Genomic DNA, 27,836 nt, shown 5'->3' on the forward strand with positions numbered 1-27,836 from the left:
TACACACACAGCCCCATCCCCACTCTGCTCGTTGAAGCAGCTGCAAGGTGCCCCAGAATCCTGAGCGATCCAGTTGTTAGGAGCGACAGTGAGAGTGCCAACCTAGATTCTAAAATCTAGTGCCAAACATCGTTGCTAACACAAACCTAGCAATGAAAATTGTTGGTTGAATGTGTGCAGTTGAGTGACATGGCTGAGCTGCCCTCCAGAGAGTGGTAATTTAAAAGGAGGCATAAGTTATTACTATTTTTCCACATCCTCACCAGTACCGAGTATCCCTGAGCTTGTCGAGATCTAATAACCTAATTGAGAAGACAGGTATCTGGGCTTCATGCTGATGTGCATCAGATTACTCCACCACCATGCTGCCCAATCCTGGGCGGTTCTCAGCTGCAGCTTCCTCGAATCCCTTTAGACCTTTGAGTGAAACCTCAGGACTGGGGCCTTCTGGGAAAGACGACACCTCACCGCTCAGAATCCCCCTTCTGCTTACAGTCAAGTGGCTCCAACATGCTTTTAAAACCCTCCCAACTCGTTCTCCAACCCCCTTCCAAACAGCACCGCAATGAATTCCCTCCAAGTGTGTGGATTACATTTCTAGTGATTAACAGATGGATTTATCAATTAAATGGTAGAAGCATGTATCGTTTCCAAACGAGATCATTTGAAAAGCAAGCTCAGGATGCTCTGCAGAAACTCCAGCGTCTCTCATCACCGCACGTTCCTTCTCACAACAGCCTAAGAAGATCGATTTTATAATAGTAACTCTGCATATAAATACATAAAAATGCCATGGTCCAAAAAATAACGATGAAAATACAACATTTTCCTTTTTAAACAGGGAAAAAAAACTATATTCTAAAGAGGGGAAGAGATGATTATGTGGTTAAATCTACCCTTCAAATCCAACAGCAATAATCAAGGCTGGGAAAATACCTTCCTCAGTGCCCCCAAACCCCCTGCAACTCATGCACACAAGTATATGTGTTTTCTCTCTCTCAAATGTTATGATTCATCAGAAAAAACCCAAATCGCAACCTAAAATGAGCATTAAGTGCTCTTCCCAACATTCATCCCACATGACAAAGATACATTTCTAACTGCCATCTGGATTCCATCAACATTCTTTCAAGAGAAGGGCCACAGGATTACTGTGGGTGCTGTGTTGGATCAGCTATCCTGGAAGGCATTCTTCAAGCTGCACAGCGCTCTGCACGGCCCCGAGTGCTAACCCTCTACCATCTGAATATCTACCGCCTCTCCCTCCCATGGCAGCCTAACTACTACACTGGTCCCAATGCATCTGGGTTGCCTTATATGCACATCTTAAATGTGAGACAGAGCTGCACAGCAACTTCTATTTACTGAGAAACACTAGGCACCAGATATGCAGTGTCTATGGGTGTCATTAAGTCTTCCCAATAACCACAGGCGGTAAATACCAGTACATCCACTCCACAGTTGAAAAACTCGAGACTCAGAGAGGCCAAGTTACGTATCCAAGGACACACAACTATAGAACAGCATAGCTTGGTTTTATACTGAGGCTAGAATAATTCTCTTGCACATGCCAGACTGAGAAAACTCAAAATACACAAGGCTTCAGAATTCCAACACTGCAGCGTGTGCAATATCCCGATACAGGAACCTGAACAGCCTATTGGACCACCAAGGATTTACGAAGATGGCTGTGTTCCCTAAAAGCTGATATGGATACATCATATGAAAAGGAGTGTTTTGTTTCCTTTGATGGAACCACTTTACATTTCTTGGCTGGAGAAGAACAGCAGACAGGGGAATGAAAATTTGGCTTTGGTTTGTTTTACAAAATGCCACGCTGCACACAATTATTCTAAGAGAGACTAGAAAGACCCAACCAAAATCAGAGAGGAGCAAGCAAAACCAAGCACCAGAACCGAGGCTCCACGAAGCCCGCGGGGGAGGAGAGGAGCTGGTGAAGACTAGATATAAAAGGCACAGAATCGAAGAAAACCTGATCAGGTCCATTTTTGATAGATTTTTCTCTTCAAAGGCCATCCCTTTATTTTTAGTTTGTTTGGCTCCTTGCCTAACACATTTAAGTCAGAGCTATTTATCAAGTTGAACTAACAGGACTGGGGATCTGTTTTGCTGGCCTGGGTAAAATAAAGATGAACGGGACTGCTCTCACCCCAGGTACTGGACATAGAACACCTGCCCAAGGCTTGTGCGAGGGGTCGGATTCCCCCAGGCTGCTGCCACGGTGAGGGGCTGTGAGAGTCTAGGACTAGCACCCCTAGCAGAAGTGCTTGGGACACCTCTGTGTCTGAACTGCCCTCTGCTTCCGTTCCCAGCCACACGTGGGCATCATGGCTCATCTCGGCTCCTTACTAGGCACCCAATGGCCTGCCGGATTCTCCAGGCACCAGCATGGAATACATTTAGAGTTCAGTATGCCGTTTCTGCGAATCAGGACAAGCTCTTAAAACCACCACGGCAAACTCTCCCCTGGAGGATAGACACGGAGTTCTTGCGTAAGTGGAGTACATAAGTGGAGAACATTCAGGCAATCTATGAAATCAGGACTGGCTTATCCTTATGTCACCTTTTTATAGGAAAAAGAAAAGAATGTGAAATATGCCCTTTGTTAGGTACAAGGAAGAAAAGTATTCTTGGTGAGAAGGGGCTTGTCACTGGACCAGGCTCAGAAACCAGCCACCCTGCTGGGTGGCATCAGTAAGCCCATCAGGTTTCCCAACAGCAGCTAACCCTGGACACTCTGACCTCTGCGACCTGCAGACACCGCTCTGATGTGGCTAGAGCCGAGGCAGAAAATGGTCCTCCTCACTGGGCTCTTTTAGCTGCAAAAGACTTACACATCTAACAAGTGAAGTGACTCAGTTTATTGACATTGTCTCTTAAAACTGGTAATGATGGACGCACAAAGGAAGGAGGACAAAGGGTGGCAAAGGTGCTTTTGGAAGAGTCGACTGCGGTCCCTGCTCGGTGGCCTGCAAGCTTTCTGTAACCTGAAGAATGTGGATCCAAGACCCCTGTCTGGTTTCCTGGGGCCACCTGCTTGGACACACGGACCCAGTGTGCTTCCTGGCCTCCCAAAGCTCGGGAGGGCTGATCCCTGGCTGCAAGGACTAGACCAGATTGCACAAGGACACGCAGCCTGGAGTTTAGCCAATTGTAAAGAGTCAAAAGAAGAATATGCCAAGCTGCATGATTCTACGATTTCTTTTTTTTCTTCTTCTTTTTTTGGGGGGAGGGGGATTGAGCTCAGGGGCACTCGACCACTGAGTCACATCTCCAGACCTATTTCCTGTTTTATTTAGAGACAGGGTCTCACTGAGTTGCTTAGGGCCTCGCTTTTGCTGAGGCTGGCTTTGAACTCATGATCCTCCTGCCTCAGCCTCCCGAGCTATTGGGATGACACCATACCTGGTACTCTGCAGTTTCTTAAGAGTACCACAGAGATAAGAGGGGAACACAGAACCTGTCTACACGTCCCTGGGGCTTCGCAAGGGGAAGGCCCTCTGCTCCTGCTCACCTTCCTACCTCTAACGCACCCTCAGTACTAACGCTGTGTCTACGACAGCTAATGTTCATCATTTTAATGAGCACATCACTTCCAACTAAACTGCCATTTTTTAATAATAAAACCTTTTTTGTCTTTTGAAACTATGGCTTTGGCCAAAAGCTAAGTCTATTTAAGCATAAATCTCTTCATGTCACTCCCTGGATTGCGACTGCGGTTTGGACGGTTTGGACACCCGCTGCCTTAGCCAATTCAAGCCCCAGACCACGGGACTTACCAGGCCTTTGGGGATCGGGCCAGTTTCCTTCTCCAGGCCTCTTTCTGACGCTTCCCTGCCCAGCCTCACCCACTGCCCCCAACTCCCTAACTCGCAGTACTGTCCCTGCTCTGGACCTCACGTGAGGTGCCAAGCACCCACAGCAAGGCCGTTGGCCATTTTCAAGTCAGTGGTCTTCAAAAATGGGTAGGTGAGGCACTCGTGGAGGCACACCCCTGCAAGCCCAGGGGCTCAGGAGGCTGGGAAGGAGAATCACGAGTTCAAAGCCGGCCTCAGCAATTTAGTGAGGCCCTAAGCAACTCAGTGAGACCCTGTCCCTAAATAAAAAAATGAAAAGGGCTGGGGATGTGACTTCAGAGTCACATTTGATCTTGTTGTTTAGAATCCTCCCTTGTGCCTGCAATCCGTAGAGGAACCTAACACACTGGTTCAATAGTATAGATACATTTTCTAACTAACTCAATATAATTGATTTATTTTATAGTTCACAGGGCTCAGTTGTACCAAAGAATATGGTCTTCTGACCCAGTGAACTCCTACTCATCCTTCAAAACTCAGCTGCAATGGATCCTCCCCAGGACACCTCCTCCTCTGGGGATAAGTGGCCCCAGGTTTGCCTAGTTAGTTCCAGCACAGATCCTACAGCAAGGACAGGGAAGTCTCCTTCTGCCCCACCGAGGATGTGAGTCCCCATCTAGATGAGAGTTCTGTGAAAGCAGGGGACCGCTCCCCATGGCCACATGGCTAGCATCTTCTCATCCTTTAGGTTTCTGCTCACGATCTTTCCTAACCTAGCTGATGGTGCCCACTGCTTCCAGAAACCTACCGCACGCCACTCTCCCAGCCCTCCTTACCCTTCTCTGGAAAGACTGTCTGCACTGACTTGCTTCTTGCATGCCCACAGGGACCCCTGCTCCCTGGTGTTGCTGGACCTCCAGTCCTAGCACACAACCTGTGCTCAATATTTGTTTCCTGTTATTTGCTTGTTATTGAACAAGCAAACAATCTTTTTTTTTTTTTTAATGGGCAGTGGTACCAGGGATTGAACTCAGGGGCACTCGACCCCTGAGCCCCATCCCCAGTCCCATTTTGTATTTTACTTAGAGACAGGGTCTCATTGAAGTGCTTAGCGCCTCACAGTTGCTGAGGCTGGCTTTGAACTCATGGTCCTCCTGCCTCGGCTTCCCGAGCTGCTGGAATTACAGGTGTGCACCACCACGCCCGGCCAACAAACTTCATTTTTCTTTTCCTTTCTTTCAATTAATTCGAGTTGACAAATGAGCAAACGGGCACAGAAGAGCAAGAGATGGTTCACTGTCAAGACAATCCCCCTCGTCAGGCGATACCCTGAAACACGTCCCTTGCTGCTCCCTGGGGGCCCTCTCTGCAGCCGTTTTCCTGCAGGTTAAAGTGACAGAGGTGACTTTGGCCTTTTTTTTGTGGGGAGGGGGGTGCTAGGGTTTGAACCCAGGGTCTTGTGCATGCAAGGCAAGCACTCTACCAACTGAGCTATAGCCCCAGCCCCTGGCCTCTTCTTTCTAGGGCAGAGGCTGAGGATGAATGGGCAGAACAGGTCAAGGGAGGCGAAGACCCATGGGTGGGGACCATCCCTGACCTAGGAGGAACAGACAGAGTGGCAGCCCCCGTCCAGCTTGGTGACAGGGGGTGGCTGGGTTATTCAGTTCCATCTGCACCCCCTTGCACACCTTCATCCAGCTCAACCAAAATGCACCCCAAATGAGAAACGAAGAATGAGCTGCCATCTTGCAGAAGTCTAGAGCAAAAGAAAAAACCCTGTGTGAAGACGGTGACATACAGTGAACTCTAATCACAGAGAGCAGAGAGAAGTGACCAGGGCTTCCAATCCTTACCCCACCACACACACATCCCTCAAACCCTGGCCTCTCCTCCAGCTACCCGGGGGAAGGGAAAACACATTTAGTAATTAACATACCACACAGGGCCGGCCACCGATGATATTGAATCCCAGGGAGCCCGAGTCCCGGTGCAAGACAAGACTGAGACTTCTGGTTTCTTCACCCTACAGGGGACAAATGAGTCCATGTGGTTATTTACAAACAGGAAACTGAAGATAGGTATTTTCTTTAGAAGTGGACTTGGGACAGCCAGAGCTAATCATTTAAGAAATCCTTTATCTCTTAGGAAGTTTAACCAATGAAATTCCTGAAACCCAACCTCAAACTCTTGCCTGTCTTTTGAAGATTCCAACCATGTCCAGATACCTCCTGGCCCTGGAATGACCACATAAAAATGCCCAGCGAACATCTCCTAACAAGACTGCCCTGCTGTCTGCAATGCCCCCTTCTATTGACCTGCCCACTGGACACTGGCCATCTAGATGGTGACTCTGTTCCTCAGCCCTTCTCAATGGTGGCATTCATGTTGAGACCTGAAAGGTTCAAGAGGCAGCCCCCTGCAGAAGTTGGAGCTCATGCGTGGCCCATCAATGGTCATCTCTGTTGGAAGTCCTGGGGGGGGGGGGCAGGGATGGCACAGAAAATCCTGAATCTTATGGAAAAGGGGGAGGAGACATTTTCACAAAGTCATTCCTGTCCACTAGGTCTGCAATAAAGAGCTTTTTAACACAAAACAGTGTGCTGAAGACTGGGCAGCGCGATACCCTTTAAATCAAACTAGCAGAGGTTGACTTGGCACAAGCTCCAACAGTCAAAAAAGCAACAGAGAAATAAAAGCAGAGTGGGGCTGGGGCTCAGTGGCAGAGAGCTTGCCTAGCACTTGTGAGGCACTAGGTTCGATCCTCAGCACCACATGAAAAATAAATCAATAAAACAAAATTTCTTTTTTTAAAGCAGAGTGAACCTTTCGTACCACCTGTTGCTCTACAGCCTTTGAGAGCAGCAGGGAACTAATACACCTGTGAAATATCTCCAGCTACATGGAGGGGACATGAAACCTCGAGAGAACTGAATACCAGCTGCCTTTGCTTCACTAATGTTTTCTGATTAAGCAAGGTATTAAACACTTATCAAAATGAAACCAGATTTAAAGTTAGGTGGTCAGTGTAGTTAGGTAAATCGGGTCTAATATTGAGTGAGATCTAAAATGGAGGCCATGAGAATAAATTCCCGAAAAAGTTGACCAACTCTTGAAATGTTAATGAGGTCCGGAGAAAAGCCCAAGGCCCAAAGTCCATCCCAAATAAATGTTAATGAACAGCCCCAGCAGATTTAAAGACAGCCCATCCCAAAGAAGTGTTAATGAAGTCCTTCCTGCCAGATTACTTCTTTGGCCCACCTATCTCCCAACCCTTCAGGCATTCCCACCTACATTCCCTCACCAAAAACTAAAATGGAGAGACAACCGCACTTCCACGGATTTCCACCTCTTGGGTCCCCTTCTTCCTCCGGGAGAAGTCTTTTCTGCTGTCCTTTAATAAACTTTTATTTTCCACTCTAAACTTGCCTCGGCGTGCTTCTCTGGTGTTATACTTCAACATGGGGGAAGCAAGGACTCGTCACCGGTCAACAGCAGTAATAAAAATACGAAGTATTTTGTCATAAGCTGGTTAAAAATAACTGAAGCTTACAACAAAAGATTTTATTTGGATATTTACTGCTTCCTAATGAAGCTTTTCTCTTCCACCTTTTTTGGGACAACATGGGTAACTTTTGAATGGCGTGGGACAACTATGGGAGTCCCCCACAATAGCAGGCAAAGGAACCTGGTGTCTCCCCCTGCAGTGCCCCAGGGGTTTTCTGAAGAAGGGGTCATGTATTGCCTTAGGCCTCAACATGCAACTAAGTTTCCACGTGTTGCAAAAGAACCCTCCTCCTCTCTACAAGATTATTAAAGCAGGGGAGGGTGTCACAGCCTGTAATCCCAGTGACTCCGGAGGCAGAGGCAGGAGGATCGCAAGTTCAAAGCCAGTCTCAGCAACTTAGTGAGGGGAGGAAGGGAGGGAGGGAGGGAGAGAAGGAAGGAAGGAAGGAAAGGGGGGAGAGCACGCTGGGGATATGGTTCAGTAGTAAGGTACCTTTAGGATCAATCCCTATAACCCCCTCTGAAATTATAAAACATTATTACTATTACTGACTATAGTTCTTAGTAATCACAGGTCATCATGTCCTTATGACTAGTTCATACACAGAAGAATAAAACCTGTTTAAAAATTTCATGTGAAGCCGGGTGCATGATGCACGCCTATAATCCCAGTAACTCAGGAGGTTGAGGCAGGAGGATCAGGATTTCGAAGCCAGCCTCAGCAAAAGTGAGGTGCTAAGCAACTCAGCAAGACTCTGACTCTAAATAAAATACAAAATAGGGCTGAGGATGTGCCTCAGAGGTTGAGTGCCTCCGAGTTCAATCGCCAGTACCCTTCCCAAAAAAATTTCACGAGAGCCTAACCATTAATTACAAAAATCCTCTAAAATAAAAAATGACCATTTATCCATTTATCATTAGAAAAACAACGACAACAGCAAAAATCCCTTTCTGGTCTAAGAACTGGGTGTTCCATAAGAACAACATAACATTCATTTTGGAAGGATGGCTTCCTTGACATAGTTAAGAGAATTTTGATATAAAAGAGAAGTTAGTCTCCATCAAGCCATGGTCACTAACGAAAACCAGCTGAATCTTCTTAGTAAGAGCATATTTCATTGCATTTGAAAGAAACCCAACCAACAGCAGTAGCATCCACAGTCCCTCACCATGCCAGCCACGCCAGCCATCTCTGGAACTCATCTGAGCAGATACAAAGGCAACATCTTTCGCTGCTCTAACAGAGCAGGACTTCAGCGTCCACCTAACGCTTCTGAGATGTAAACACGACCCCCAGGTCCAAGCTGTTTTTCTGCCTTGGACACAAAAAACTCTTCCCGAGTCCATTTCTTGCTTGTCCTCTTAGAGGAGAGTAGTAGTCAGAAACAACCGTGAACTCAAGCAAGTTATCTCATATCTGACATGCCTGGGTTTCAAAACTAATCAATGATAGATACTGCAGCTCCCCACTAATCCGAGGCAGATGGCTTTAGTCTGGCAACCTCAAAGGAGGTACAAAGAACAACTCACAATCAGATGACGATGCAGATTAGTTTAAAATCTACTGTGTGATAACCACTTGAAAGCAAGCACACTGGGGGCCAGGGAAGGATTATTGTATTAAACCGTGTTGCCCTTGGTAACAGCTGACATTGATTGGCTACCGGCATGTGCCAGAAACTCTATTGAACACCTAAATGCTTTACTACATTTCCTCATGGGCCCCGTCTTAGAGAGTGACAGTGTTACCATCCTCATGTCACAAAGTGGAAGACAAAGCCTGGGGGGGGGGGATGTTGTCCCATATTATGGAACCAGTTAGGTGTCAAGCTGGCACTTAACAATCGAGACCTTCCTCACTCCTCTGCACGACCCAGTTTTAGGGTGGAAGGCAGACAACGACTCCATGTAGGTCAACATCACCTTATGTCCTCCCCCAGATGGTTCAGCTGTGGAGGCTGCAAAATAGGAACTCATGTATAGGAGGGCTACCACAAGAGACCTGTGGTGGGACAAAACTACAAGCCATTTTTGTGAAATGCTTTATATGCAATAGATGCAATCCGAGGTGCCCAAGACACCTGAACGTGGCCCTTGCCTCAGGGACCTCTAGAACACATGGACAAAGGCCAAAATGCGTTCTTCAAACAGCTGCATGCAAACCATCCAGTTGACGGACAGTGGCTTGCGAGGTGCAATTTCTGGGAAGAAAGAAGGGTCCTCTTATTTTCTACAAGCACCTTGAACTCCTCTGCTGTCCAGGAGGTTTAGAGAAGCTGGCTTTAGGTTGCAGCTTCTATTTCAGGAGTAACAGTAGCAAATCAACATGCAGGAGATTCACATGGAAGATCCACTGAAAGCTCAGTTGGGCTGATTCTCTTCATCTCTCCATCTGATTACCAGATCTATTCTATTCTCACCTCACAACCTTGATTCTGGTTTCTCCTTTCTAGTCCCCCTCCCAATAACAATACTAACGATGTTTAATTGTCAGAAGAATTATTAATAGATGTTATAAGCACTGAATCTCACACAACACATTCACATGCTAACATAAATCTTTGATTAACCATGTAACCTGTTTCTGGGCTCCAAGTGCTTCAGGATAGAGTATATTAATATTAAAAATGACCCCTGGGTCAATCGTATTCTACCAACTGAAGAGATGCATAAATGGGGTGAGGGCCAAGGGGGTCCAGGTGCTGCCCTTCCTGCTGTCCCTACTGTATTGATTACGGGTGTCCTTTATTTAAAGGAAAGCTGACCCAATGTTGGTATGTTTGGGTACTTGATCATAACCCATCTTTGCAATTTTCTCCGTGACCCAACACAATAAAACAAAGAGGAGTAAGAGCCCTCCTTCAGGGGGGCAACAGATGAAGCAACCCAGCTGCCTTTTGAGACAGGCATCATATCAACTTGCCACGCCTGGAGAAACCAAGACTCAGGAGGCTCACAGACTCAGTCTCACATAGTGGCAAAGTGGGAGGTCCAGGATTGGAATCCAGGTCCCTGCTGTCTGCACAATGATGGTAAATGTCTACATCCTGTCTTATCAGCCTCCAAAGAATGATCCTGGCAGGAAGGATTAGCCAGTAGAACAGCTGTGTAATTAGGAGTTCACACATGCATATTGGATCATACAACAATAGGTGCAAAGATGAAGAGTCTCTGATAGTCCCAAGAGCACCCTGATGGTACGATGGTCTGCATACTGGTTAAGATTGCAGACTGTGGAGTCAGGACCACAGTTTTTTCATCTGTAGAATGCATATGGATAGAGAATCAGACAGCTTAAAATTCCTAAGTACATAAATGCTCCATATGCGGAATGACAGCAAGTCCTCAGAACACAATCAATGCACAGGGTTGGGCTCATCTCAGCCCCCAAGCCACATGCTCTTCACCCTTCTACAAAATCTAAGCAATGGACATTGGCTGATCCTAAATGAGCTCAATCTGTCCAACACAAGCCTGGGAGACCTGAGGTCTGAAGAGAAGAGAAGACAAGCTCTTCTGTGTTCTTCTTACGTCTCTCTTTGGCCTTCCACCCCAGGATCCAGCTGGAGTCGAGCCTGGAGGACAGTTTTTATTCTGGAGGTGGAGAAGACACAATGAAAAGACCAACCAGGGAGCAGCTCAGCCTGGACCTGCAGGTGTTGCTCACCAAGTGGGCTGCCGGCCAGCACAGGGTCAGCTGGACAGACCACAGGCAAGGCCGGCAAGCATGTGGGCCTGGGAGCCCAGGATGGCTGACAGATGATGGCACACAACAGGTCAGAGAAACAAAGTTCACGAAACTGTGGTCTGGGCGCATGGGGCATGCCTGTATTCCCAGCAGCTCCAGAGGCTGAGGCAGGAGGATTACAAATTCAAAGCCAGCCTCAGCAACTTAATGAGGCCCTAGGCAACTCAGTGAGGCCCTGTCTCTAAATAAAATATAAAAAAGGACTGGAGATATGGCTCAGTGGTTAGGTGTCCCTGGGTTCAATCTCCAGTACAAAAAAATGAAAAACTGTGGACGTGTATCTGACCAGCGGAGGCAGAGGACAGTAAGTTTGGGAGCACAGGGTCCTGGGCACTGCCCGACACTCTGGTCAGCTCCAAATTCTACCAGATCAGCATGTCTGGATGGGCTGGGAAGAAAACAGGCAAAGAACAGAGAAGAAACGGCAGCACCAAGGAGAAGTGAGGGGCCACCTCCTCGGTAGCTTTGCCCAGAGCTGCCCCTGCTCCCTGCGGCAGGCCCCACTTCCCTAACAGCTAGGACCCAGAAGATGGGGAGCTCCCACCCAGGAGCCAGGGGTGAGGGTGCCAGGAGGAAGGGAAGTCCTATCCTGGTGTCCAGGGACATCACTATCTCCTTGCACCTGGGAGGAAGTCCAAAAGCCCCTTGGCACCCCAGATTCCACCCTGAACCCAATTTGAGGGGGCAGCTGGGCCCTAGGGGAATGCAGGTCTCCTCAGGTGTGTCTTAGGGATCTAGGATTGACACAGGGCACCACAGTTTAGGTAGAGGCGACCCCCTGAGCTCATGTGTGAGACCATGCAAGAAGGATTAGAGGGTTGAGAGCCTTAAGTAATCAGGGCCTTAATCCCTCAGAGGGGTTGACTGGGAGGTAGCCTTAGGCAGGGAGTATGTGGCTGGGGGAGGTGGGACCCCGGGGGTGTGCCTGTGGGGTTCATGTTCTGTCCTTGTTGCATGAAGCTCTCCCTCATCCTCCTGGTACTATGCCCTGCTGCCTTCCTCCACCACATCCTTCCTCCCCGATGTTCTGCCTCATCCCAGGCCCCCAGGAATGAAGCCGGCCATCTATGTACTGAGACTCCTGAGACCATGAGTCCCCAGATCAACTTCTCTAAATTTGTTCTTGTCAAGTCTGTCATAGGAGTGAAAAAGCTGACCAAAACAAAGAGCAAGATTTTGGAAAAGGAGCTATATCAAGACCTGAACTGTGACATAAAGTCCCAAATCACCTAGGCCAGCAAGTCACAAGCAGAGATAAAAGCTCACATCTTAGGACCTGCAGCCAACGATGCTTAAAATAAGCTTTGCGATCATATACCAACACGCGACACCTGGATGGATGTTAAAGTTACCTAAAACAAACTGGCCAGCTTTCGACTTAGGGTCTGACGGTTTCAGAATCTGGGGGGTCGGGGAGAGACATCTCAACGAAATGTCAAAGAACGACTGTTCAGTCATACACTGCAATCAACACACACCAGGGCCATTCCCCTCAAGACTGCACAGCCCCGCGTCATCGGTGGCACCTAAATCTGTATAAACACACTTTCCAGTGTTTGCCCTGTGACAAAGTCACCGGAGGAGGCAGCTCTCCGAATGCACATAAGTTGTTAAGTGACAGACTGTTCTCAAATGGTCACAAAGACGCCTCATGATGGTCACGAAGACGCCTTTTCTTTTGAAGCATCTGAGAATGTGAACTGTCTTCCACCAGCAAAGCCCCTTTTCATTTCAGTGTCACTCTGTCACCTCCTCCAGACAACCCGGCCTCAGCAACCTGGGTGCGTGCCATCTCCTAATCAGCGTGGTGGCTCATGGAGTCCATCCAGGCCACTGTCACTGTGGACTTTTCCTGAAATCCCTTCTTGCACAGTGACGGGTGTTTCCCGGCCATTGCTGCAGACTCACGGTGCAGAGTGGGCTCAGCTGGAAAGCTGCCCAGCGGGTTCAGAGGAAAACCTCCCAGTGACCGCTGGCCTGTGTCTGGGGTGACAGGGTTCCTCTTAGTCCCAGATTATGCAAAGCTCCCTGAGAGGCACACAGCTCAGCTCTGCCTCCTGACTGGTGACAAGAAAGGGCTGCATATTTAGCAGCAGCCTCCAGTCAAAAAGGTGCAGAGGCGGGGCTGGGGGGCCAGGAGGGAGAGCGGGCTGCCCCGGGGTCTGCACTGAGGAGCTGGGTGTCTCCCTTGCCACACATGCTTCTGTTCCCTTCATAATGCAAACTGTGTAATTTTGAATGAAGCAGAGCAAAGTCCTCCCTGTAATTCAATCTCCAGGCCTAAAGCATGCCTTTTGGAAGAAGAATCAAGAGGAAGCAGCTCACGCCTGAGGCTGAACTTGGAAGGGAGGAGACGGTCAAGGGGAGGCTTAGCAGGCTGTATCCCTCACCCAAACTGGCTGCCATGAGACAAAGGGCACGGGGAAGCGGGTACAGGAGCAAGCAAACAAAAATAGCTTAGCCAGAGTCACAATATCTGCAAGATGGTGAATGAATATGAACAAGCCAAACATGAGAGTTTTGGAAAATAATGTAAGAGAAATAAATAAAAATTGCCCAATGCTTTCCGAGAGAAAAACAGAGAAACCCCTAAAGGTGTGATTTTCTATTTCTAGTACCTTGCATATTTTTGTCATCGATGCATCTGCTTTCTGGGTGGATATTCACCAAAACTACTCAAAACATGGACTCCACCAGCAACATTACCTCCACAGGCCTTTTTTAAAGTGCTGCAGGACCTTAACATGCCCACTGGATGGACTAAGGGGGGTGCTATGGTATGAATATCTGCATCCCCCGAAATTCACATGTTGAGATCCTACCCCCAAGGCAGCGGTATTCACAGATGGGGCCCTTGAGCTGTGATCAGAAATTAGTGTCCTTTATAAAAAGGGGCCCTGGAGAGACCCCTGACCCTTCCCCTTTGAGGAAAGATACCACCTGTGAACAAGAAGCTCCTCACCCAACACTGAATCTGCCTGCACCTTGACCTTGGGCTTCCCAGCCTCCAGAACTCTGAGACATAAATTTCTGTTGCTTATAAGTGGGCCAGTTTGGGGGTATTTTAGTTACAGCAGTCCCAACAGACAGGGTGATGGGAGATGTTGAAATTTAAACATTCAATTACCCAACCCGATTTTCTTCCCCAAATTACAAAGAAAGCGAAGGCTATGAAATGATCAGTTCTCACTTATGAGGAGGAGGGAGTTATCCGGGCTTTAATTTGCATGGGACAGATATGAATACATGCCCCAGCCCTGCAGGTGTGCCATTCCTGCACTGTCGGCTCCCCGGGACCTGGTAGGCCTAAGCTGCCACCCTGAGGCAGTGGAACTGGGCTGGAGGCCCCTCTTCCACCTGCTTCCTGCCATGAGAAAACAGAGAAGAGAAATCCAAATTCTGGGCTGCTCAGGCCAATGGGAGGCTCATGGTCAAACTGAATGCTCCTCCATTCCTCTCTAGAACAATCCAGTTTTCTAACATTTCTTCAGCCATTTTTTTTTTTAAATACCCACCTATGGTGTCAAACACATGGCACATGTTCCCTAAGGGCTTGGTACCCCCAATTCCAGGGTCTGGATGACAACCCCACACACTAGCTCAGCTCAGGACACCTGGAGCCTGCTGCTGCACCCACAGCCCACACCCAACCTTGACAGCAGGCTGATGGGACTTTGTCCCTCTTTGATCCCCCCATAGCAAAATGCACAGGACACCTAAAAGCGGATGTGAATGAAATTCCAGGGTAACCTCTCTGCCCAGGACTCCTGGCTGCACACACGTCCCCTCCCGGGGTCCGGGTGCTACAGGGCTGCTCTCCTGAAGGGTGTGTGTGCCCTGTAATTATGCACATGGAGCGGGTGAGAAAGATGGCTGCCCGGCTCCATCTGGTAGTCATTTTCTTTACAAGAGTAATGATTATGTTACACCACTTCCCCTTCTTATTGGAACCGGCTTATTAGGACACCATTACTCACGGGGAGGCAGTGACTATCTCACAGCTCAAAAAGCTTGGGTGAGCAAAGAACAGCAAGACTTGGGTTGTATTTTCAGAGGCACAAGTGGTGTCTGGTCCCATGAATTAAAGTTCCTCAATTTCACTTTTGTATCCCAAGGAGCCACCACAGGACATAGGAAGCCAGGGACTCGGGACATAAAGTGACCAACCATAACAACAGATGTCTGGAAGGATTTCATGTGATTCCTACCATTAACCACCCTTAAAACAACCAAGATAAAATGTAAAGATATGAGGTACTATCCATCCAGGATACCATCTCTGTGTTCCTTCTTATTTAGTTGAAATCTCTTTTATAGCTAGGATCTGTCTTCCATGCCACACATTCTCTACTAGACCTTTGAAAACAGGACATGTGGCAAGGGACGAGCACATTTTGTCACCATAGACTGGAAGCCGACAAAAGAGCCTGGGGAACATGCTGTGCATGCTACCTAAACTTATGGACTTCTCTGTTCCCTTCGGCCATGTGCAAGGTAACAGTCAGGGTAAGAGACAAGTCTACAGGATCTGAGCATTAAATAGAGGAACATATGCACAGCTCAACCCATGAGGAGCCTGGCACGGAGCCACAGTCCTCAGGAAGCCTGTGCGAGTGCTGAGGGGGTTTTGCTACAGGAATGAACACTTTGCTGATTTGGGTGCATGATCTCTGACTTGAACTTTGGGTTCACACTTAGACTTTAACCAATCTGCTTCACAATATTCTACTGTCTCTCTCTCCTAAAAAGAGTGAATAGCAAAAAGCAAAGAGAAGATGAAGACCGTGTGTGCATATGCTCTCATCTCTGAAAGTATGGCACCCAATGAGACCCAACAAACACGTTCATTTCACTTTAAGCTTCTTGGTCAACAGTCCAGTGCACAGATGCTTTAGAAAGATACTTACTCAAGTACTCTTTATGGAGAGGCAGGCATCGTTTCTGAACAAAGAACCACTAGTACATGAACCTTGACATTTGCATCACTCAGGTAAAGCTCATTTAACCCAGTGTGGTTGGGGATACATTTATAAACTGAATCCTAACTTTCTTTATAAACCACCGGAATGGGACAGAAGCAAAAGCCTTCGATTCTTATCTAGCTCAAGTCGATTGATTGGTTAGATGTGCTACAGGAAGGTGCCGGAGACAAGATAGTGGGTGGCACACGCTCCTAGATAGGTTTCAAAGTGTCCCGACATCTGGAACATCTTGACACAATTGTTTATTAGAGTCACTTATCTCCAGTTCTGAAATGGAAAAAAAAAAAGTTTCTGAGATTTGGGGCTTGATACAACTTGATCTGGGTGTATCCAATGGTAGACAAAGTATGCCGCCCAAAGACCTGGAAACAATTTTTCCCCAGCAGGGAGCAGGTCACAGAACAATCCCATTCTTGTTTAGTGCCAACCCATGTGGGGTTAGCAACCTGCCAAGTTCTGATGGCTGGCAGGACAGCCCTTTTGGTCTTGAAGGTGTCCACCAAAGGGATACACCAAGAGCTTACCGTGTACATGGTAAAGGATCCCGTGCAGAGGACATGGCCCTGAATAACACAGATCCTGTCAGTTATTCAGTTACAGCTATGATAAAGGTCATGAAGGAGGAGTGCCACAGGGAGAGGTGTGGGCACCAGACGCTGCGGGTCAGAGAAGTCTGTCCTTCCGCAGGCAGGGGTGCTGGAGCTGATACGCAGGGTCACCTACATAGGAGCAAATCCTCAGTGGTGGCCAAAGGGCTGGGGGGAGGAGAGAGGTTGGAAAACTGGCAGATGATGCAGTGAGTGAACTTGGGAAGACGGTCCCAGGTGCAGACAAGAGCAGGCACACGGGCTCAGAGGCATGGGGAGCTTGGGGGCACATCCTGGACCCTCAGAGACCAATGAAGCTGGAAAAGGAACATGGAGGGCAGGTGGCCAGCAGGCTCTAGAGCAGGCTGGACCTTAGGGCCACGCACAGGAAACAGGAAGGCAGAAAACTTAGGAAGGAAGAGTGAGGCCACATTTACATCTCCAAGAGAAGATTCCTGGCACCAGGCAACGAATGAAGCAGAGGCAGGAGTCAGTGATGGTGGAGGCCAAGGCCAATCTGCTCCCCCATTTGGCCAGGTCTGGAGATACCTTCAACTCCCCAGGATAGGCAGATGCCACGGATGGGGCTGGACATTCTCTGATGTACAAACCACCTCTCTGAATCACCACCGTGAATGCACACCCCACCAGGAATCACCCAATCCAAGGTGTTAAAGGGCAGGTGAGGAGAAACCTTGGCTTAGACAGAGGGATCACTTGAATGAGCTGGAGAATAGCGAAGAGGCTCACGGCATATTAGGAGGTAAGATCCACAGCATGTAATGAAAGACGGGATAAGGGTATCCATGAGCAGGAGGTGTAAGGATCAGCCTCAAACGTCTCATAATCCCAAAGAAACTTTACCCAGGATATTCCCTTTTGTAGAAAGCCGAAGAAACTTGTGTGTTCTAAAGTGGATTTCCTCTTACGGTCAGGTGTGTTAGGATGGGAAACAGGCCGGAAGCAAAACCGTGCCGTCACCAGGTCTGCGGCGGCCTAGACTCTGACATGTTAGCATGTCTTTCTAGACCATGGCGACCTAGCAATTAACTGCTGGTGATGTGGGTTTTAAAACATCATCCTGGTTCTAAAATGATCAGGGAGGGGACTTCAGGCAATGATCAGAGGGCTGGGACGAAGTTCATGCCAAGGGCCTTGTAATGCACGTGCAAGGGCCCAAGTTAGACCCCCAGCACTGCCAAGTAACTAACCCACTACATCAGTAAAACCATGGAGATACAGAGAAGAACAGCCCATGTTGCTCTACTCACTCAACAGCCCTTCCAAGGACCAGCATCCCCAGGGAGCTCATTAGAAAGGCAGAGCCTCAGGCCCCAGGCCCGCCCTACCAGGGATCAGAATCTCTAGGGATGGGACTCAGGTAGGTTTAGTGATTCCTGCCAGGCTAAGTTTGAGAAGCACTAACCTAACTCACATCAGGAACAGGAAACAGCGTCTGTGTGGGTTACAGCACTGCCGAACTCCAAGCACTTAGCAAGCATCCAAAAATTGAAATCTAAGATCACTTCAATCTAATCTAAGATCACCCAGAGCTAGCCAGATCACTTATGGAATGGGTTTTAGGCTCTGAGTGTTTCTTATCTATTTCAGCTTGTAACAGAGAAGCAAACATTAGGATCTGTTAACAACAAAGAGAGAAAAAGAGGGAGGGAGGGAGAAAAAAGAAATTTAAGTGCTTACATGAGAGGTTCCAGGCAATGTCAAAACTTTTGCCTTTAGGAGGTGAAGAAACAGTGCCCAGCAAGACACAGAGTGGGCCCGAGGAAATACACGAGTCCTTGCCACTTTCAAGAGGGAAGACTTCTATGGCTGATGCAGGAGGAGGGGAAGCTCTGGTCAAGGGCCACTCAGGGTTAACTCCGGGACTAGAGGAACAAGCTTCCCTAAGACCTCAGCTGAGGTGGGCCACGGTGTCCCATCAGGGTCTGGGGCCAGGAAAACCGTCTAGGGCAGCTCTCCAAGCAGACCACTGATGGTCCCCATGGCTGGCACTGAGATCCATGACATGCCAAGCAGGTTTTCACTCCAGAACAAGGCCCTGCTGTGTGCTCAAAACCATCATCTTGTCCCCCAACTTAGTACCCTCGATTTCCTCTCCCAACCCAGCGGAGCCTCAAAAGCATCTACAGTTTTGATTCAAGTATCATATTTTTAATTCTGAGAGGGTTTGTCCAAACACTCCAGAAAGAAAACAGAAAGGCAAAAAGAAATAATAAACTATCTCAACAATGAACGAAGTATACGCTGTGTGGGAGTGAATGGCTTATTTATAAATAAGTGTCACTTTAAAATGACGCAGGAAGTCTACATGGCAACACAGACAGGAGAAACTCAGAGACTCCTTCGCCCTGGACCTGGCTCCTGAATGGAAACCAAGCTGTGCCCTCGGTCTGAGTGACTCACAGGCTCACACCAGTTCTTGATAGCCTGTGGGGTCCTGGGTGAGCCACGGAGCTGTAAATATTTGCCCTTCTCCTGAGCTAGCCAGCTGCTGAGGCTGCAGCTGACAGACAGGCGGGGGGGGGGGGGGGGGGGGGGGGGGGGGGAGACAGGAAGGGGGAGGGGACTGGAAAATTTGCACGCCTGGCCTGGATGTGTAGAAGAGGCAGGAGGCAGGCTGGGGGAGGTCAAAGGGAGGCGAAGCAGACACGGGCCCTGGGGCCTCCTTGGACAAATCTGTCCCCCTCTCTACTGGGCCATCTGGAGGAGGCAGCCAGAGTGGCAGCCCATGCCCCTCCCCAGGAAAGCAAAAGCACCCAGCTGGTGAAAACATGGCTCAGAGGACATCTGACAATATTTAAAGGCATTTTTGACAGTTGCGACTGGGAAGAAAGGTCTATCGACTGGCATCGACTACCAGCCAGGAAAGCGGCTAAACGTCCAGTCCGGTCCCCAGTGCCTGGGACAGCCCCCCATGACAAAGTGCTCCAGCCCCCAGACTCTGAGACTGAGAACTCGGACGAAGAAACTGAATCCAGCTCCTTCCCCTGAGTCACTGTTTGAGTTTGGACAAGTTACATAACCTCTCTGAGTCAGTTTCCTCATCCCGAAGGATTAAATGGCTAATGCACGTAAAGTGCTTCCCACAGTTGCTGGCACTTGACAAGGAGTGGTACTTGTGGCTCTATTGAGAGACAACACAACACTGGTTAAGAGCTTCAGCTAAGAGAGTCAGACACATGGGGGTCTCAACACAGCCCTGGCTCCTAAGAGCTGCTGCCCAGGACAAGACCCACCCACCGACCTGAACCTCAGTGTCTTCTTTTACAAAATGGGAAGCACAACACCCACCTCATCCAGGAGGAACGACTTAACCGCAAGCACCCAGTCTGGAGCACAGCGGGCCCTCGCTCTGGCTGCTCTTACAAGCCCATCAGCCGGGGAGGTGGGCTGGGGAGAGGCTGAAAATAACTGCAGGTGGCAGGTGTTGCGCATTTACTCTGCCAGGCACGGGCCAGCCACGGGCCAGGCCTTCCCACGTGATCTCGCCCCACGGAGAACGCCCACCTTCCTCATTCACAGAAACTGAAACACCTGTGAAGGCCACTCAGCTGGCAAGCAAAAAGCCAGAGTTTAAAAGGAGTCTCAGGTCCACAAGACCCACCCTTCTCGCTGGCTGGGGAGGGGCTCTGTGATTCTTCCTGAAATGCCCGGATGCATCCCTCAAAAGTACCTCTCCAGGAGCCGGCTTCCAACTCTGGAGAGGTCACCACTTCGCTCAAGACCAACGCGGAGGTGGCCGCAGAGCCCACAGGTGCCCAGAGGCCTCTCCCTGGCAACCATCTCAACCTACTCTAAGCTGACTCTGGGTTCCCTTTGTTTTTCTGTTTTGGTACCAGGGACTGAACCCAGGGACGATAAACCACTAAGTCACATCACCAGCCCATTTTTTAAATATTTTGGGCAGGGTCTGAGTTGCTTAGGGCCTCACTAAACTGCTGAGGCTGGCTTTGAACTTGGGATCCTCCTGCCTCACCTTCCTAGGCCCTGGAAACACAGGCGTGCGCCACCGTGCCCGGCTCCCTTTGTTTTTTTCTGGAATCCCGGTGGGATCAGGGCACAGTTTGCCCTGTGTATCATACTTCTTCTGTGGGTCACCGATGTAAGACCCATGACTCCCGACCTTAAGGGAGGCTAGGCGACCTCCCTGCCCAGCTGTGGTGAGCGGCAAAACTCTGGCTAGAGTCCATTCCCCACTCACGCCCTACACTTGGATGGGGGTTCCTTTAAACCTTTCCAGATCCTCTGCAGCTGTGCCTATACTTGGCCCTGTGCGACCGGCCAGCTTGCAGGGACCGTGGCCCTGGGCCTCTGAGCTTAGACAGGTAAGCGACTTGAACCCGCTGATAGACAGCTGTGGAGCACTAGAAGAAGAGTGAGGCAGGGATGCTTCTAGGCAGCTCCTGCATCCCGGTACTCCTGAGGAGGAGAGGGGCGGAGCCCCCGCTAACCCCGGGTCCGGCGAAGGGGAGGAAGGAGAGCGGTGGGCCGCGGACTCCTACCTTGCCGCCTGGCGGCGCGGCCACGCAGCGGCTGAGCGAGTCGAGGCGCGCGCTATACTCGGTGAACTTCTTCTGGTAGCGCAGCGCGGTCATCTGCAGCTCGAGCTGCGCGGCGGCCAGCTGCGCCACCAGCGACTTCTCCCGCTTGCCTGCGCGCAGCGCCTCCTTCTTGAGCGCCTTGTGCAGCGCGCCCAGACGGGCCTGCAGCGCGCTGTTGTGCGCCCGCAGTGCCCGGGCGCAGCAGTGGCCTCCCGCGCTCTGCTCGCCGTGGGTCAGGGGCAGCCCGCAGCCCTCCTGGCAGCGGCCCACCGGCCGCGCGTCGCACGCGTCGCGCATATGAGCCTCCACGTCCCGCCGCAGCAGCAGCTGGCCGCAGCCCGCGTGGCGACAGCGCGCGGGCGCAAAGTCGCAGCGCTCCAGATGCTCGGGCAGTGCCTGTAGCTTCACCACTCGGCCGCAGCCGCGCGCTGCGTGGGCGCACTTAATGTCCAGCTTGAGGATGAGGCGCTTGAGCGGCAGGACGTGGTTGAGCTCCTTGGCCGACAGGCGGCCGCGGCAGCGCGCCGGACAGCTGCCCTCCTGCACCACCCAGGGCAGCACGCAGCCGGCGCAGAAGACGTGGCCGCACGGCGTGGTCAGAGGGTCCTCCAGGACTTTGTGACACAGCGCGCACTTCAGGTCCGGGTCCACGTCGCCATCGAAGCGGTCCAGCTCGAAACCCATGGTGGCGGCCGGGCCCGGGGTCGCCGCCGGGCGGCCGGCCGCCCCTCCCTCCCAGCGAGGCGGCCCAGACACGCCGGCCGCGCCGCTCGCTAGCTCTCCCCGGACTGAGCCTAATTGCTCCAGACTTCCTCGGAAAATGCCCGAGGAACAGGACTCCTCCGGCCGTATTTGCCAGAGCGAGAGCGCACGCACATCCCGCCTCCGCGGCCTACCGTGCGCCCCCTGCGACAGGAGTAGGCGGCGGGGGAGAGGACGCTGGGGACACCCTGAGGCTCTCGGGGCAGGGCTGATCCGCCCCGGGCGCCAGCCAGAACCCTCTCGGGGCGCGTCGCCGCCCTCTCTGAGGTTTCGCTCTAGGGGCCCAAACTCCAGCAGAGAACCTCTCGCTGAGTTTGGAGCAGAGGCGGCAACTTTCGCCCCAGCCACACTGCTCCTAGAGCCCCTTCCGGAGCCGACCCCGGGCGTTCACACCTCTTCCCCTCTCCGCTGATTGCAGAGGGCGAAAACTACGGCGGGGCCGCTATCTCAGCACTTACGGTCTCCTTTATTTATTTATTTCATTCCAGGGAAAGTTGCAGCTCAAACTTCAGATCAACCGGAGGTTCTGAGAACCCCAGGGTTTTTAGCAAGCGGAGGCTTCCAGGACCCGGGGCGGATTTACAGGGCAACCTCGTGGGGACCAGTGCTGCTCTCCAGTTCCCTCGCGTGTGTGTGTGTGGGGGGGGCGTGCTTCCTGAGCCCACTCCCCACACCCCCGCGGAGCCCACACTAGAGTGGCCAACGTTTTTTGGTCCCTCAAAAACCGTCATTGTGCTTGCTGTTCCAAGAGCATCAGCTCCCCTTGAAACGCCCCCCCCCCCCAGTCCCCGTCCCCGTGACAAAACAAGTGACTCTAGCCTTACAAAGAGAACTGCGAAGTGCAGACGGGAAGGCCTTATCCCAACCCCAGCCCCATGATGGTCTGCATTTCTTCGGTTCTGTTTGGATTTTCGTTTTTTCCATTGTGTGCACTTTGTTGAACTCCATCTTCCCATTGGGGAAACTCAGATCATGAGAAGGAAAAAGAAAAGAAAAAGAACAAGGGGCTGGGGATGTGGCTCAAGCAGTAGCGTGCTCGCCTGGCATGCGTGCGGCCCAGGTTCGATCCTCAGCACCGCATACAAACAAAGATGTTGTGTCCGCCCAGAACTAAAAAATAAATATTAAAAAATTCTCTTTAAGAAAAAAAGAACAAGATGTTGTCCCTTCGTGGATGTTTCTCTGATTTTAATGTGGTTGCAGATTCTGACCCAGTGGGTCTGGGGCAGAGCCTGAGGACCCTGGAAGGAGCCCCCCTGGGATGCTGATGGTGCTTGCCCGTGCCGGTTTGTGGATTCTCACTAGATTGGGAAACCCTGATCATCTGGGCTTTTTCCTTCTACTCTGTTGGCTATTCAAGCAGTACTGACTGTGCTGGCTTCTGTGTCACTCTGGACTGTTGAAACAATACTTTCAGGATTCCAACCCCAGTGGAAAGTTTGTAACATCTTCTGTGCTTTGGGTGATTTTTTTTTTTTTTTTAAACCTCCTAAGGCTGTAGACATTCCTAAGAAACAGGCAGTCAGCGTGGGTGAGGGCGAAATCGGGTTACGGAATCCTTGTTTGGAATCTGTTGCCAGATTCTCAGCAGCAAAGCTGCAAGTTGGGATCTCTCTGTTTAGCCGGGCTCTGGAGCCCTGGAATCCCAGCTTCCATTTTGCCTAATTGCTTTTACTTGTCTCTGTGCTTGCTAAAGACCCATGACCTTCACTATTGAACCGCTTCACTGGAGTGAAAGAATTGCGTTGATGTGCATGAGGATTACTTGTTTTGAACTAACCTTTGAAAAGTTGTCACTAGGTTTTCCAGTGCATGGTTAGATCTCAGGAGAGTGCTCTTTAATCCGAGTTGGTAGCATTTGTGGTCTGCTCCCGCTAGAGACTTTCTTTTAATTGCTTTAATCAACTAATGCATTTCTTTGAGAGAATTCCATGTGTGGGGGGGAATATTACTGGCCTTGGCTAAGATAAGCCTGTGCCAGAGAATCTTCCCTCCATCTGTCTATTTATCAAACTCCTCGCAGGTTCTCAGGTAATGGGTGAGGAGCAGACTCTCAACAAAGGTGTGTGGGCTCGTCAGTTTCACAGAGTGGGCTAGTGTCAACAGGGTGATAATCTTCAAACCAAACTGGTTTTGAGCAACAGAGAGAGCTCTGTAACACACCATGAATAGGAACCAGTGCTTACATGTGGGGTGCATACTCCAGAGCTGCCCCGATGCCCCTCTCAGGACCCCCAGATGAGAGACTGAGAGGTTGTTGATGACATCTACCGCGGAGGCCACCTAGCAGCCACAGCCTGTTGTCAATTGGCCTCTTTAGGCAAGAGGAGTCTTCTCAGCCACTCCTCATTAGTTATAGTATGAAATTCACAGAGGTCAGCAAAAACAAGACAAAAAAAGAGAAAGAGTAAACTTCTAGAATGTCAAAGCTGGGATAGGGGTTGACTGTGCACATATCTATCACCAAACTTAATGCACAGGCAGGGGAACTGGGAGCCCAAACTGGACATTTCTTAATTTTGGCACTTAAGTCCAGTAATCCTTTGCTGTGCACATTTGTTCTGTACGCTGTAGGAGGTTTAGAAGCCTCTCTGGTCACTACCCACTGGGTGTAGTAGCAACCCCCATACATACTCCAACCCCCAGTGTGACATCCAGACACTGCAGTGTCTACTGGGGGCAAAAATTGTTCCCGACGGAGAACCACGGTTTCTAGGGCAACGTTTTGTTGTCTGGTAAAGGAAGTTTGCTTGCTGCAGAATCACCAGGTGAGCACCGACAGAAGGATGTATCATGGAAAGGTGGAGGCCTTGGGCGGGGATTGGCCTGGCCGGCCTCCTGCAGGAAGAGCTACCTTTTCTAGAGGCTTCCTCAGCCATCTCGGAAGCTCTGAAGTGTTTGAAGGAGGCTGAGTTCCTTGCAGACCGCTGCACTGGTCCCTCGCTGAATGAGCACCTCTGAACTCGGCCCTTCCTTTTATGATCTGATCTGCACTTTCTAATCAAAATTTTAGAGAGCCTGACCCTAATAGAAGCTCTATCTGTCTTCACCCCTAAGCCCTCTGATGATAAACCCTGTTCTCACTGCCCTTTCCGTGAGCATGCTCAAGCAGGGGGTGATTATACTACCTACGAACTGTTGAGCTCATCCTCGGGGCTGAGCACTGTTCAGCTCTTGGCTTTTCATTCTCTCCCTAATCCCATCCTTTATCCCTCACATCCAGAGGTAGCTATGTTCTTAGCCCATTCTACAGAGAAAGAAACCGAGTTCACATGGGTGAGACAGGTTGCCTCAGTGGCAAGCAGAGATCTAGAGAATCCCAGAGTCCTCACTCAACCACGTGGAACAGTATGCTTCCTGCTCCAAAGGCCTATGTGGGAAGCGCTGCCTTACAGCCAAGCAGGTGGTCACCACACACTGTCATCTTTCCTTTTTGGCACTGGAGATAGAACCCAGGGACACTTAACCACTGAGCCACATCCCCAGCCCCCTCCCCTTTTTTGTATTTTATTTAGAGACAGGGTCTCACTGATTGCTAAGCACCTCGCCATTGCTAAGTCTGACTTTGAACTTGTGATCCCCCTGCCTCAGCCTCCCGAGCTGCTGGGATTACAGGAGTGTGCGTCCGCACCCAGACACACCGCCATCTTTGTCTACCTGTATTCCCTGTGTCAGTCTCACTTGTCAAGTTCTCAACAATCTCTGTGTCAACTTCAGTTGCTGCTAAGTCTACCTAACTTGAGGAAGTCTACCTGATTAGATGAAACAAAAAAGCCAGGGATGTTTGGATTCTTTGGTGGCCTTTACCAGGCCTAACATTGATGCTTCATTAACTAAAATAGTGCTATACAATTAGAAGTCTTTTTACCAAATGGAAGAACCACCAGAGAGGAGTAAATTACAGCAGTCATCCACCGACTGGTGTGGGCCACTTCCATCAGGGGGTTTGACCCTGAATCTAGCCCATGGTGGCCAAGCTGGGTGTTGGGGATATTCGTTTGGCCTTGGATTGGAGGATGGGGACAGGGGAAGGCAATGTCAATCCTGGAGACTTCTCAACATGGGTGAATCAGCCAAGACCACAACAGGGGTGATGCACAGGAGAACATAAAGAACTGGAAAATGCTTCTTCCACATTGTGCTTCTGTACCTTGGCAAGGCCTCCTTTCCTCCCCTTCCAGAGGAGACCAGCTCCCAGGGTCCCAAGCACACACTCAGTGTAACAATGATCACACCCAAAGGTCTTCATGTATCACTATTTAGTAGCTTCCTGGGCTGGGAAGACAGCTAGGGGCTATCTTTTGTGCTGGGTGAACAAGATGTCCCAGCAAGCCCTCAATCCAGAGTAAATGGGCAAATGTCAATAAACACTATGAGATGATTATGAAATGCGAGTAGTTCCCTAATGCAATGCTACACAAAAGGTCATGGGGCTAGGAGCATGGGCATAACCTGTGTACACACACATGCACATTTTAACTTACACCACCAACACACACATACACACACACACACACATTCATACAGGGGAAAAAATTAAGTTTACTCAACAGAACAGCACATCCAAATAATCATGGAAAAACTAAGGTAGGAATGTCTCTGTCAAATGAGAAAACTAGAATCTGCATGCCATAATGGCTTCCAAGTCCCAAGAGCCTCAGACTTTCTTCCTGCTCTTCTAGTCTTTGAAAGGGCCTGGTCTCTATTCTCACTTCATGGACTGCCACAGAGCCAACCATTCCAGGTGGAGAAAAAAGGAAAGAAAGAAAGAAAGGCCCCTAATGAATTCCCCTAACTTTCTTTAACAAGCTTTCCTGGAAGCTCTCTTATATCTCAACAGCAAACCCTAAATACTCAGAAGAGAATCTATGAAATCTTCTATAAGGGCACATATTAATGGCATTCTACCAAAGCACACCATTTCATACCTCCAAGGATGGCTAAAATCAAAAAGACAGTAACAAATGTTGACAAGTTTGTGGTGAAATTGGACCTGTCCAATGTCACTCATGGGACTATAAAATGAGACAGGCACTTTGGAAAACTATTTGGCAACTCCTCAGAAAGTTAAATATTGACCCTGTGACGCAGGAATTCTACTCCTAGGCATGCACATAAGGGCACCAAAAACATGCCTACTCAATATGTTGTACATGAGGGTTCATGACAGTATTGTTCTTAATAGCCCCAAAGTAGAACCAATCCAAATATGTATCAACTGATGAAATTGTCAAAGAAATGCAGTGTACTCAGGTAACGATATCGTTTGCCATAATAAGAAATGAAATGCATGGATATACACTGCAAATGGTATTGCAAGTAAAGGAGCCAAACACCAGAGAGTGTATGATTCCATTTGTAGGGAATAAACAGAGACATTGATGAAGGTGACAGAAGGGTCAAATGGGGACTGCTAATGGGTAGGGGTTTCTTTTTGTAGGTGATAAAAATGTTTTGAAAGGAATTGTGCTTTCAATATACAAAACCCCACTGAGTTGTTCTCTGAAAAAGGGTGAATTTTATCATATGTGAATTACATCTCAATATAGCTACTACAAAACAGTATTCCTGGGTATGGTGGCACATGCCTATAATCCCAGCAGCTCAGGAGGCTGAGGCAGGAGGATCAAAAGTTCAAAGCCAGCCTCAGAAACTTAGTGAGACCCTATCTCAAAATGAAAAATAAAAAGGGCTTGGGATGTGGCTCAGTGGTTAAGTGCCCCTGGCTTCAATCCCTGGTAGCAAACAAAAACAAACAACAACCCCAGTATTATTAGGGTTTTGTTACTAGGAAGAAGGGAATGGTAGATACAAGTATCACTCTGCAGAAGTCTTCATCATGCATAAGCTACATCTTAAATTGTGTCTAATTA

General features: G+C 49.5%; 1 protein-coding gene across 1 annotated transcript in view; it reads right to left on the bottom strand.

The window, feature by feature from the left end:
* Pdzrn3 (PDZ domain containing ring finger 3) overlaps positions 1-21,885 on the bottom strand; it is a 206,509-nt gene extending 184,624 nt beyond the window's left edge. The window contains exons 1-2 of the mRNA XM_027931940.2: positions 21,163-21,885; positions 5,755-5,841 (exon numbers count right to left, since the gene is read on the bottom strand). Coding sequence (XP_027787741.2) covers positions 5,755-5,841; positions 21,163-21,885 — 810 coding nt within the window. The remainder of the gene's footprint in view (positions 1-5,754; positions 5,842-21,162) is intronic.
* Between the last annotated feature and the right edge of the window lie 5,951 nt (positions 21,886-27,836).

The sequence above is a fragment of the Marmota flaviventris genome, chromosome 20, assembly GCF_047511675.1.
Source record: "Marmota flaviventris isolate mMarFla1 chromosome 20, mMarFla1.hap1, whole genome shotgun sequence".
Classification (NCBI taxonomy): domain Eukaryota; kingdom Metazoa; phylum Chordata; class Mammalia; order Rodentia; family Sciuridae; genus Marmota; species Marmota flaviventris.